We start from the raw sequence: 13,767 nt of genomic DNA, 5'->3' as shown, positions 1-13,767 counted from the left end.
TATTACCTGTACACTGACACTGTATACTAAGTGCTGATCTCCTTTGCATAGTGACAGAGTGATTTTAGTATTGTGTGTTTCTATTAATGATCAGTATTGTAGTATTTGGTCACTGTGGTGGTAATATGTGGTCTAGCCATGGTGTGGTGATATTTGTCCACTGTATGTGGTATTATTCGGTCGCTGTGTGGTGGTAATTTGTGGTCTGGTCATGGTGTGTTGGTATTTGTTCCTTGTATGTGAAATTATTGGTCATTTTAAAAATTGAAAAATAAATAAAAATATACCTAAAGAGTATTGGATATTTTAAAAAAATGTTTAATAAGTTTCAGTAGAATAGGGCCCGGCCCGAGGAGTCTACCTTGTAGTGGTGGTGGCTTAAAAAATATTTTGGCTAAAAAAAAGCTGCTGGCTATATATGTGATATGGTGATGGGAACTGATAATGTGTGATTGGTGAGGACATTGTGCAGATATGGAGTTTTTCCAAGAGTGGGCGGTGGGACTGAACAGTTCGAGGGGTGGAGGCAGAGTTGGGGTCGTGCCTGGGTGGAGTCTCAAGGGGGCCCTGAAAATTTTGCCAGTATAGGGCCCCGAAATTCCTAGTGGCAGCCCTGCCGCTCCGTACACCTCGTACACAAACGACTCCGCTCCGTACACTTTGCACACGTGGTTCCTCTCCGGACACCTCGCACACATGTGAGCAGGTTTGCAAGATGCCATAACGGGTCGGAGGCAGAACCAGGGTTAACGTGGGGTTTATTTTTACTGGTAAACTACTTGCAGGGGAAAAATGGGGAAAACAGTATAATTGAACAAGAGGTTTGGAACTCAGGGAAAACAGGGAAAGTGAATAGGGTAGGAAGTTCAAGAATAGCAAACTTATCAGTCTGACGACATCAAAATGCGGTTTTCAGGTTGTGAGCGTTGGTGCCAAGGCCATGGCACGTATGTGAGTCTGGTGTAGTTCTGGAGAAGATGGCGTCCTGGATCATGGCGGTGGCAGTGATTCCTCGTGGTCCGGTGGATGATCGTCGAGAGAAATGACGAGCAAGGAATAACACAGTCTTTTTCCGTGTCAGAGTCCAGAGACAAGTATGATGGAAAGCAGGTATGATGGGAAATCCCTCCCGCCTATGTGGTGACTGCGTGACTTATCACGGTCAGCACTGTCAGCGGGGACCGGACGCATCTTTGTCTGCAGTCTCTGGTCGCGGCTCCCAGGCCCTTTTGGCTTGGGCCTACTCTGGATGCTCTGCAGTAGGAGCCCTGACACTGCCATCCTGCGCGCTGCACGTTCCCGCTAAGACTGCCCAATTTCCCATGCACTGCAGCTCTTTTACCTTAGCAGGGCCTCCTGCTCCAGAGTTCAAAGGTCGGTCCGGGGCCTTATGCTTTCCCCCATGCAACCTGGGTGACAGTCCTGACAGTTCCAGATCCATCGCAGAGTAGGTTTGCCTGTTCCGGGTCTTCTCCTTACACACACAAAGCCCCGCACACCTCATACACACGCGGCTCCGCTCAGTACACCCCGTACACACACGGCTCCGCTCCGTACACCTCGTACACACACAAAGCCCCGCTCAGTACACCCCGTACACACACGGCTCCTCTCCGTACACCTCGTACACACACGGCTCCTCTCCGTACACCTCGTACACACACGGCTCCGCTCCGTACACCTCGTACACACACACAGGGCCGCCATCAGGGCATGACGGCCGTGACTGGCGTATGGGGCCCGGTGAGCAGAGGGGGCCCGCATCGGGCCCCGTCTTATCTGCTCACCGGGCCCCTACCGGCAGCCGCAGGCTAACCGGGCCCTTAGCGCCGACGCTGCAGCTGTTTAAAGCTATTGACGTGCGGGCGCAGGCCCGCACGTCAATAGTTAATAGCTGCGGCGCCGCCAGCCAATCTGAGGCTGGCAGGCGCTGATGTCAGCCGCAGCGTGCGTGCATGTCGCCGGCGTCTGACATCATTGTCAGTCGCCGGCGAGTGCATGCACGCTGCAGCTGCGTGGAGACTTCGCCCGCCGCAGGAGCGCGGTAGGTAAGAAGAACTTCTTTTTTTTTTTTTTAGAGCGGCGATCCGGGGGCCCAGGGAAGAACGCTGGACAGAGATGGGGCAGAGTGCTGGGAAGAGATGGGGCAGAGTGCTGGACAGAGATGGGGCAGAGTGCTGGGAAGAGATGGGGCAGAGTGCTGGACAGAGATGGGGCAGAGTGCTGGGAAGAGATGGGGCAGAGTGCTGGGAAGAGATGGGGCAGAGTGCTGGACAGAGATGGGGCAGAGTGCTGGACACAGGGGCAAAACGCTGGACAGAGATGGGGCAGAGTGCTGGGAAGAGATGGGGCAGAGTGCTGGGAAGAGATGGGGCAGAGTGCTGGGCAGAGTGCTGGACAGAGATGGGGCAGAGTGCTGGACAGAGATGGGGCAGAGTGCTGGACAGAGATGGGGCAGAGTGCTGGGAAGAGATGGGGCAGAGTTCTGGGCAGAGTGCTGGACAGAGATGGGGCAGAGTGCTGGACAGAGATGGGGCAGAGTGCTGGGAAGAGATGGGGCAGAGTGCTGGGCAGAGTGCTGGACAGAGATGGGGCAGAGTGCTGGACAGAGATGGGGCAGAGCGCTGGACAGAGATGGGGCAGAGCGCTGGACAGAGATGGGGCAGAGCGCTGGACAGAGATGGGGCAGAGCGCTGGACAGAGATGGGGCAGAGCGCTGGACAGAGATGGGGCAGAGCGCTGGACAGAGATGGGGCAGAGCGCTGGGAAGAGATGGGGCAGAGCGCTGGGAAGAGATGGGGCAGAGCGCTGGGAAGAGATGGGGCAGAGCGCTGGACAGAGATGGGGCAGAGCGCTGGACAGAGATGGGGCAGAGCGCTGGACACAGATGGGGCAGAGCGCTGGGAAGAGATGGGGCAGAGCGCTGGGAAGAGATGGGGCAGAGCGCTGGGAAGAGATGGGGCAGAGCGCTGGACAGAGATGGGGCAGAGCGCTGGACAGAGATGGGGCAGAGCGCTGGACAGAGATGGGGCAGAGCGCTGGACAGAGATGGGGCAGAGCGCTGGACAGAGATGGGGCAGAGCGCTGGACAGAGATGGGGCAGAGCGCTGGACAGAGATGGAGCAGAGCGCTGGACAGAGATGGGGCAAAGCGCTGGACAGAGATGGGGCAGAGCGCTGGACAGAGATGGGGCAGAGCGCTGGACAGAGATGGGGCAGAGCGCTGGACACAGATGGGGCAGGATTGGACACAGATGGGACAGAGTGCTGAACACAGATGGGGCAGAGTGCTGGACACAGATGGGGCAGGATTGGAAACAGATGGGGCAGAGTGCTGGACACAGATGGGGCAGAGTGCTGGACACAGATGGGGCAGGATTGGAAACAGATGGGGCAGAATGGAGACAGATGGGGCAGGATTGGAGACAGATGGGGCAGGATGGGGAGATCATATGGGGCAGAATGGATACTCATGAGGGCAGGATGGGAGAACATATGGCTGGAGCCTGCAATGAGACACACGGGGGCTAGGATGGCGAATATTACCATAGGGGCTAATTAAGGGATATTATTATTGCAGTGATGTATTTATTTTATTTTTTGAGTATACTGTTTTAAATGGGGGGAGGTCCTGTTACTGTGCAGAGTGATACTATGTCGCCTTCTTTATGTGGTGTAATGTAGAGGCTGTGAAAATTAAGTAATGTATTCTGCAAGTGGAACTCGAGATAACTGTGTTATTTCCTGCAGAGACGAGTCCTGGCTGGAAGAAATGATGGCGGTCTGTGCTGGATGAAAGATGAAGGACTTCACCTAGAGACGTCACTGGTGAGTCAGTGTTAACTATACACTGACACTATACACTGTATACTATATACAGCGATCCTGTGTACAATGTCACCGGTGATCACTGTATTACCTGTACACAGACACTGCTTACTAATTACAGATCTCCTGTGTATAATGGCACTGATGGTGATAGTATTGTGGTTGTTTTTTTTTATTACTGATCAGTATTGTAGTATTCAGGCACTATGTGGTGGTAATATGCGGTCTGGTCATGGTGTTGTGGTATTTGTTCTTTGTATGTGATATTATTCGATCACTGTGCTGGTAATATGTCATCTGGTCATAGTGCGGTGGTATTTGTTCCTTGTATGTAGTATTATAGGTCATTTTAAAAATTGAAAAATAAATAAAAATATACCTAAATTGTATTGCATATTTTAACAAATATTTAGTAGGTTACAGTAGAGTAGGGCCCGGCCAAAAGTGTCTACCGTGTTCTGGTGGCGGCTTAAAAAATCTTTTGGCCAAAACAAAAGCTGCCGGCTATATGTGTGATCTGGTGATGGGAACTGTCAATGTGTGATTGGTGAGAAGTGGAGATTTTCCAAGAGAGAGCGGTGGGACTGTGGACAGTTCGAGGGGTGGAGCCTGGAGGCGGGGCTGGGGTGGAGCCTGGGCGGAGTCTCAAGGGGGCCCCGAAAATTTTGCCAGTATGGGGCCCCGAAATTTCTAGTGGCAGCCCTGCACACACAGCTCCGCTCCGTACACCTCGTACACACACAGCTCCGCTCTGTACACCTCGTACACACACGGCTCCTCTCCGTACACCTCGTACACACACGGCTCTGCTCCTTACACCGTATACCCCTCCAGACCCCACACATAAACTTCCCCTCATCCAGCACCATGACAACCAGCACAGCAGAGTCCTGCATACACTGAGGCCCCTGATCATGTGACCCCTGACTCATCCCTCCTGTGACCTCATCACAGGTCCTGTGCGCACAGAACAGCCATATATGTGGTGTGCGGCTCTGCAGGTGGAGGTATGTGCTGGAGTTTCCCCATTACTGGGCGCGGGGACATTAACCCCCTCAGTGCTGCGGTCCCATTCCAGGAGACACAACGTGTTCCCGTCTGTGTCGCTATATCAGGGTCTCTGTATTGGATTACATTGCGTCACTTTCCTCCTGACGTCGCTCGCTGCTCTGTTACTGTACAGTCTCCATTATGGCGCTCCATGTTGTCACTATCAGGAGATATTAACTCCTTAATGACCGCCAGTACGTCTTTTAACTGACCATCTGATATAAGAGAATAGCATCCGCATACAGATGACAATCCAGCAGCGGTCAGCTATACACTATAGCTGACAACTTGCTGCATCAGCCGCAATCAGTGTTGTCACTGTCCATATCTGTTTAACCCCTCAGATGATGTTGTCAATAATGACTATATCATATACTGTAAATAACAGAGTGTGGGGGCTTCCTCTTTATCCATAACGGTGCCCTCAGATCATGATTGTGTGGTCCTGATGTTTGCCATGGCAGTTCACAGCCAAATAGTGGCCATAGAGTCTCTGGGCTATAGCGGCATATTCAGAAGTGAAGCGACATTTAGGTGGTAAGGATACACTTTTCCGTTCCTATCATGCCACTTTGCATTAATTCCTGAAAATCACTTGAAGGATTAATAAACTACCTGACAGCAGTTTTCAATATGTCAAGGGTTGCTGTTTTTAAAATGGTGTCACATTTGGGGGGTTTCCAATATATAGGACCCCCAGAGTCACTCCAAACCTGGAAAGGTCCCTAAAAAATTTTTTTTTTGTAAATTTCCATGAAAAAATGAAAAATTGCTGCTACATTTTTAAACCTCCTAAAATGCTACCAAAATAAAATAACATTTTACAAATGGTGCTAATGTAAAGCAGACATGTGGGAAATGTTATTTATTAATGTTTTGCTGTGTTATGACCATCTGGATTAAAGGGATAATCATTCAAAGTTTGAAGATTGCTAATTTTTTTACATTTTTGTCAAATTTCTGTTATTTTTTTTTATAAATAAACTTAAAACATATTGACCTAAATTTACCATTGTCATAAAGTATAATGTGTCACGAAAACACAAACTCAAAATCACTGGGATTTTGTTGAAGCATTCCAGAGTTATTACTACATAAAGTGACGCTGGTCGGACGTTACTGACGTCCCCAGTTCTGCCATTCCGATCTCTGTGGATGTTCCCGACACTTTATAACTTTGTGTCTTGTTTTTATGGAATATTTAAGAAAGGTTCAGATATTTTAGATTTTCTCTTTCAGATGTGTTCTGTGTTGTTGGCTGGATGTAATGATCATGTGACGCCGGTAACAGCTCCGGAGGTTTCTTACATGGGATCTTTATGATGTTACATCGTCATCTTCTCCCCATTCAGGTCCCTACAATATCGGATCCTCTCAGTGGAGATCTTCTATATAAGAGAATTCTCCTGACCCTACAAGGATGGATAGGGACAGGGACAAGATGGCGGAGAGGATATTACACCTCACCCTAGAGATCCTCTTCCGGCTTACTGGAGAGGTGAGAGATTCTGATGACGTCACATTACATCATTCTTATCTATGGGAATAACAGATGGACAGAACTGGAGAGGTGAGGACTCTGGAAATGTCTGTAGTGAGGTTTATTAATGTGTCTCTCCATAACCAGGATTACACAGTAGTGAAGAAGACCTCTAGTGAGCGCTGTCAGGACCCTGTGTCTGAGGGATGGGGAAGACCCCTGAGCCCAATCACGGGGCCTCCACCTCACCCCCTGATACATGAGGACATCAATGACCAGAAGATCCTAGAACTCACCTACAAGATGATTGAGCTGCTGACTGGAGAGGTGACACTGCTGGGAATGCTGGGACATTATACAGTAACGCTATGGAGGGATCGGGGGATGACGGTATCATTGTATGTGTCAGGTTCCCTTAAGGTGTCAGGATGTCACCGTCTATTTCTCCATGGAGGAGTGGGAGTATTTAGAAGGACACAAAGATCTGTACAAGGACGTTATGATGGAGGTTCCTCAGCCCCTCACATCACCAGGTAATAGACAGGACTAAATACACACGGCCAATAATTATCTGTATGTAAAGAATGAATTCAGTCCCTGTATGTGTTTCCTCCAGTTCTATCCAGTAAGAGAACAACACCAGAGAGATGTCCCCGTCCTCTTCTTCCCAAAGTTCCTCAGGATCATCAGGTAGATGGAGAAAAGGTGTCATGAGTTCTTCCCTATAATGTGTAGAAGGCTGTGAAGGTCTTGTGTTCAGTCTTGTTTTATCCACCGCTATTTTACACTGAATGGACAATGTATTAGGCCGGAGTCACACTAGACCGTAATACGGACGAGTGCTATGCGATAAAAAATCGCCTAGCACTCGAACCAATGTTAATCTATGGGGCAGCTCCTATCATCAGTTGTTTTCTCTGCCGTATTTAGGATCTGAGTGAAATCGCAGCATGCTGCGATTGTCAGCGTATCTCAGCCGAGACTCACCAATGCAAGTCTATGGGTGCGAGAAAAACTCGGACAGCACACTGACCATTAGTGTGAGATCCGAATGCAATGCTTTTTTAAAATGACCTTTTACATAGAGCGAACTGCTGTATGTAAAAGCTCATGTTAAAATCGCATTGCATACGGATGCCATACGGATGTCACACTGTTACTAGATGCGAGGAAATCACATCCTCGCATTGCACACAAATGACATACGGATCACTGTTCGGGAACATTTGTGCGATTTTCGGCCGTCACAATCGGACAGTTTTTTTTTACACGGTAAGTGTGACGCCGGCCTTAAGACACATTTCCTAACTGGAGCTTTTCTGCATAGAAATTAGTCCCATCATTCTGGAGCATGACAGAAAAACTATTTAATAATTTTCTGTCCATATTAGAATGTTAATATTACTCGGTCTGAGCAGCTTTGAATTTTTTTTACATACATAGTGTTGATCATGCGCTGTGAAATTTATTATCAAAGAAAACTATTTATTTCTTTAATTTACTTTTTACAACTTATTGATAAAAAAAGAATTTTCCACCAAAACCTGAGCACAATTGTCGATCAGAGGTGCGTGTCTGTGATCAGCACTCATACACTGCAGGATATACACAGTGATGTGGTTCAAATGGAAAAATCAATAATTGACAGCAAAAATTGTCCTTTTGATAGAATATTAGAACTGACTCTTATCAGTTAAGTGCAATACTGCTCAAAGCACAGTGACAGATCAGGATGACAAATGGATCTGGTAAAAGTGAAAAAATATAGCTGGAAATAATGCTGTGTGCCAAAAATTGAGCAGATGTTGGATGCAATTGGGTGGAGGTGGAGAAAGGGGATTGGAAGACTGGGAGATTTAAGGAATATGAGATGAGATCAGGAAAGATATTAATGATGGCTGATCAAAGCACGCAGCATTGGCTACAGATCCAACAGCCTACAATTTTCAAAGAGGGACATGGGGAAAAGCTTAACAGTTTATAGAACTGTTTTGCATGACAATCTCAGTGAAATATTACACGGACAAGTTGAGGAAAGTCACTTGGTTAATTTGTCCAGATTACCTAACTACCTAACTACAACCTTGAATGACGCACAGATTAGACAGACTACATCTGCTAGTAAGAGTCCAAGCTTTGATGTTGGGGATAAGGTATGGTTATCTAATAAAAATATAAAACTCAAGATTTCTTCAGCCAAACTGGGGCCCAAATGCATTGCAACATAAAGAAATAGTTGATGATGTTAATTCGGTATCCTTCTGACCGCAACTTTCTCCATTCTTTTGGATACATAATGTATCCTTTTCCTGTTACGATAAGAGGTAACTTGGAGTATGACATGCAAAAAAATCTTGAGTTCCGTATCTTGAGAGGCTCTCTGCATTATCTGGTTCACTAGAGAGACCATGATTCAGAGAATAGATACTGGGCATCAGCAGAGATACTAGTAACCTCAACATCGATAACCTGATCAGGAAATTTGACAAATCTTTTCCTGACAAGCCTGGACCCAAGGTGTCACGGATCCCAGGGAGGATCACTTTATCATCCCCACTGCTCACACCAATTTGTCATGAACCAGGGTTGTTTGGTTGCCCCTGGTTCCTTTCTGAAGAAGATTTATCTATATCCCACTTCCCAGTTCAGGTTTGGAGATTGCAGCTCTCTGGCGCCCCGCTTACACTCAAGTCAGACAGGGTACTACACCTAGAATGATTAGTCGCCAGAAAGGCTGCCTTTCTTTGTACTGACTAATGGGCACCCTGCAGCGAGGGTGATATAGCTACTCCCACTAGGGCGGGAAAAATAATTATCAACGCCGTCCATCGCTACAACGTCTTCCAAACGCACAGGACAAGTCTGCTGCCACCAGCTCCGATTTCTTCATTAATAACGGGTCCGGAGCCAACCCAAATTAGTAGCGCAAATCACTTCAGAGGATGTGATAGTACATTATAGAGCTTGAAGAAACAAAACTATTAATTTTATATATTTTACTCCAAAAAGGTAGGCAGTGTTTACCAAAGGGTAAAAGGATATTATAAAAGAAGACAAGTATCGTATGTACAGTATAATTACAAATAAACAGGGATTAACAGAAGAAAAACTCACCTACCGGTTCGTTCATATCAGCTATTAGCTGACCATGTGCTGTGTTGTGAATTCTGTGGCTGAATTCACTCCTGTGGTCACAAGTGGTACTGCAGCTTCTGAGCTTCCTCCCTCAGGTGTTCTGGTGAGCTCGTTAACTGCTTCATTACTTAACTCCGCCTGATGCTGCTATCCTTGCTCCTTGTCAATGTTTCAGTGTTGGATCTGAGCTTCTCCTGATTGTTCCTGTGACCTGCTGCTCTGTATAGCTAAGTGCTTTTTGCTTTTTTGTTGCTTTTTTTTCTGTCCAGCTTGTCTTTTGTTTTGCTGGAAGCTCTGAGACGCAAAGGGTGTACCGCCGTGCCGTTAGTTCGGCACGGTGGGTTTTTTTTGCCAACTTTGTGTGGTTTTGCTTTAGGGTTTTTTGTAGACTGCAAAGTTCGCTTTACTGTCCTCGCTCTGTCCTAGAATATCGGGCCCCACTTTGCTGAATCTATTTCATCCCTTCGTTTTGTCTTTTCATCTTACTCACAGTCATTATATGTGGGGGGCTGCCTTTTCCTTTGGGGAATTTCTCTGGGGCAAGTCAGGCCTATTTTTCTATCTTCAGGCTAGCTAGTTTCTTAGGCTGTGCCGAGTTGCCTAGGTAGTTGTTAGGCGCAATCCACAGCCGCTTTTAGTTGTGTTTAGGATAGGATCAGGTGTGCAGTCTACAGAGTTTCCACGTCTCAGAGCTCGTTCTTGTATTTTTGGGTATTTGTCAGATCACTGTGTGCGCTCTGATCGCTAAGCACACTGTGTTTCTGGATTGCCTTCATAACACCTGTCATTAGCAAACATAACAGTACAAGGAGCCTAACTAATGATTCTCAATAGAGGGAAAGAAAAAGTTCTGACATCATTTTTTTTTTTTTTTTCTGCTCTGTGTTCACTTTTTTTTTTCCCCTAGACATTTGGGTGATTCTGGACACAGGTGTGGACATGGATATTCAGGGTCTGTGCTCTTCAATGGATAATCTCGTTATAAATGTACAAAAAATTCAAGATACTATTGATCAGAAATCTATGTTAGAACCAAGAATTCCTATTCCTGATTTGTTTTTTGGAGATAGAACTAAGTTTTCTAAGTTTCAAAAATAATTGTAAGCTATTTCTGGCCTTGAAACCTCATTCTTCTGGTAATCCTATTCAGCAGGTTTTGATTATTATTTCTTTTTTGCGCGGCGACCCTCAAGACTGGGCATTTTCTCTTGCGCCAGGAGACCCTGCATTGAGTAGTGTCGATGCGTTTTTCCTGGCGCTCGGATTGCTGTACGATGAGCCTAATTCAGTGGATCAGGCTGAGAAAAATTTGCTGGCTTTGTGCCAGGGTCAGGATGATATAGAAGTATATTGTCAGAAATTTAGGAAATGGTCAGTACTCACTCAGTGGAATGAATCTGCGCTGGCAGCTTTGTTCAGAAAGGGTCTCTCTGAGGCTCTTAAGGATGTCATGGTGGGATTTCCTATGCCTGCTGGTTTGAATGAGTCTTTGTCTTTGGCCATTCGGATCGGTCGACGCTTGCGCGAGCGTAAATCTGTGCACCATTTGGCGGTACTGCCTGAGGTTAAACCTGAGCCTATGCAGTGCGATAGGACTATGACTAGAGTTGAACGGCAGGAATACAGACGTCTGAATGGTCTGTGTTTCTACTGTGGTGATTCCACTCATGCTATTTCTGATTGTCCTAAGCGCACTAAGCGGTCCGCTAGGTCTGCCGTCATTGGTACTGTACAGTCCAAATTCCTTCTGTCCATTACCTTGATATGCTCTTTGTCGTCATTTTCTGTCATGGCGTTTGTGGATTCGGGCGCTGCCCTGAATCTGATGGATTTGGATTATGCTAAACGTTGTGGGTTTTTCTTGGAGCCTTTGCGGTGTCCTATTCCATTGAGAGGAATTGATGCTACACCTTTGGCCAAGAATAAACCTCAATACTGGGCCCAGCTGACCATGTGCATGGCTCCTGCACATCAGGAAGTTATTCGCTTTCTGGTGTTGCATAATCTGCATGATGTGGTCGTGTTGGGGTTGCCATGGCTACAAACCCATAATCCAGTATTGGATTGGAATTCCATGTCGGTATCCAGCTGGGGTTGTCAGGGGGTACATGGTGATGTTCCATTTTTGTCGATTTCGTCATCCACCCCTTCTGAGGTCCCAGAGTTCTTGTCTGATTATCAGGATGTATTTGAAGAGCCCAAGTCCGATGCTCTACCTCCGCATAGGGATTGTGATTGTGCTATCAATTTGATTCCTGGTAGTAAATTCCCTAAAGGTCGATTATTTAATTTATCCGTGCCCGAACACGCCGCTATGCGCAGTTATGTGAAGGAATCCCTGGAGAAGGGACATATTCGCCCATCGTCATCACCACTGGGAGCAGGGTTCTTCTTTGTAGCCAAGAAGGATGGTTCGCTGAGACCGTGTATTGATTACCGCCTTCTTAATAAGATCACTGTTAAATTTCAGTATCCCTTGCCATTGTTATCTGACTTGTTTGCTCGGATTAAGGGGGCTAGTTGGTTCACTAAGATAGATCTTCGTGGTGCGTATAATCTGGTGAGAATCAGGCAAGGAGATGAATGGAAAACTGCATTCAATACGCCCGAGGGTCATTTTGAGTATCTAGTGATGCCGTTCGGACTTGCCAATGCTCCATCTGTGTTTCAGTCTTTTATGCATGACATCTTCCGTGAGTATCTGGATAAATTCCTGATTGTTTACTTGGATGACATTTTGATCTTCTCAGATGATTGGGAGTCTCATGTGAAGCAGGTCAGAATGGTTTTTCAGGTCCTGCGTGCTAACTCTTTGTTTGTGAAGGGATCAAAGTGTCTCTTCGGTGTGCAGAAAGTTTCATTTTTGGGGTTCATCTTTATCCCTTCTACTATCGAGATGGATCCAGTTAAGGTCCAAGCCATCCAGGATTGGATTCAGCCGACATCTCTGTAAAGTCTGCAAAAGTTCCTGGGCTTTGCTAATTTTTATCGTCGCTTCATCTGTAATTTTTCTAGCATTGCCAAACCATTGACCGATTTGACCAAGAAGGGTGCTGATTTGGTTAATTGGTCTTCTGCTGCTGTGGAAGCTTTTCAGGAGTTGAAGCGTCGTTTTTGTTCTGCCCCTGTGTTGTGTCAGCCAGATGTTTCTCTTCCGTTCCAGGTCGAGGTTGATGCTTCTGAGATTGGAGCAGGGGCGGTTTTGTCACAGAGAGGTTCTGATTGCTCAGTGATGAAACCATGTGCTTTCTTTTCCAGGAAGTTTTCGCCCGCTGAGCGTAATTATGATGTGGGCAATCGAGAGTTGCTGGCCATGAAGTGGGCATTCGAGGAGTGGCGTCATTGGCTTGAAGGAGCTAAGCATCGCGTGGTGGTATTGACTGATCATAAGAACTTGACTTATCTCGAGTCTGCCAAGCGCTTGAATCCTAGACAGGCCCGTTGGTCGTTATTTTTTGCCCGCTTCGACTTTGTGATTTCGTACCTTCCGGGCTCTAAAAATGTGAAGGCGGATGCTCTGTCTAGGAGTTTTGTGCCCGACTCTCCGGGTTTATCTGAGCCAGCGGGTATCCTCAAGGAAGGAGTCATTGTGTCTGCCATCTCCCCTGATTTGCGGCGGGTGCTGCAAAAATTTCAGGCGAATAAACCTGATCGTTGTCCAGCAGAGAAACTGTTCGTCCCTGATAGGTGGACTAATAAACTTATCTCTGAACTTCATTGTTCGGTGTTGGCTGGTCATCCTGGAATCTTTGGTACCAGAGAGTTAGTGGCTAGATCCTTCTGGTGGCCATCTCTGTCACGGGATGTACGTACTTTTGTGCAGTCCTGTGGGATTTGTGCTAGGGCTAAGCCCTGCTGTTCTCGTGCCAGTGGGTTGCTTTTGCCCTTGCCGGTCCCAAAGAGGCCTTGGACACATATTTCGATGGATTTCATTTCTGACCTTCCCGTTTCTCAAAAGATGTCAGTCATTTGGGTGGTCTGTGATCGCTTTTCTAAAATGGTCCATCTGGTGCCCTTGGCTAAATTGCCTTCCTCCTCTGATTTGGTACCTTTGTTCTTTCAGCATGTGGTTCGGTTGCATGGCATTCCTGAGAATATTGTTTCTGACAGAGGTTCCCAGTTTGTTTCAAGGTTTTGGCGAGCCTTTTGTGGTAGGATGGGCATTGACCTATCCTTTTCCTCGGCTTTCCATCCTCAGACTAATGGCCAGACCGAACGAACCAATCAGACCTTGGAAACATATCTGAGATGTTTTGTTTCTGCAGACCAGGATGA

The 13,767-nt window shown here is 46.9% G+C and overlaps 1 protein-coding gene across 1 annotated transcript in view; it reads left to right on the top strand.

The window, feature by feature from the left end:
* The first annotated feature begins 4,770 nt into the window (after window positions 1-4,770).
* The window catches only part of LOC138664057 (zinc finger protein 665-like), a 78,584-nt gene continuing 69,587 nt past the window's right edge, over window positions 4,771-13,767 (top strand). Inside the window, exons 1-5 of the mRNA XM_069750474.1 lie at window positions 4,771-4,834; window positions 6,230-6,375; window positions 6,505-6,684; window positions 6,767-6,890; window positions 6,974-7,047. Coding sequence (XP_069606575.1) covers window positions 6,298-6,375; window positions 6,505-6,684; window positions 6,767-6,890; window positions 6,974-7,047 — 456 coding nt within the window. The 5' untranslated portion in view covers window positions 4,771-4,834; window positions 6,230-6,297. The remainder of the gene's footprint in view (window positions 4,835-6,229; window positions 6,376-6,504; window positions 6,685-6,766; window positions 6,891-6,973; window positions 7,048-13,767) is intronic.

This window comes from Ranitomeya imitator, chromosome 2 (assembly GCF_032444005.1).
Source record: "Ranitomeya imitator isolate aRanImi1 chromosome 2, aRanImi1.pri, whole genome shotgun sequence".
Classification (NCBI taxonomy): domain Eukaryota; kingdom Metazoa; phylum Chordata; class Amphibia; order Anura; family Dendrobatidae; genus Ranitomeya; species Ranitomeya imitator.
Note: the sequence above shows the minus strand (reverse complement) of the source record. Positions and strands in the feature narration are given on the sequence as shown.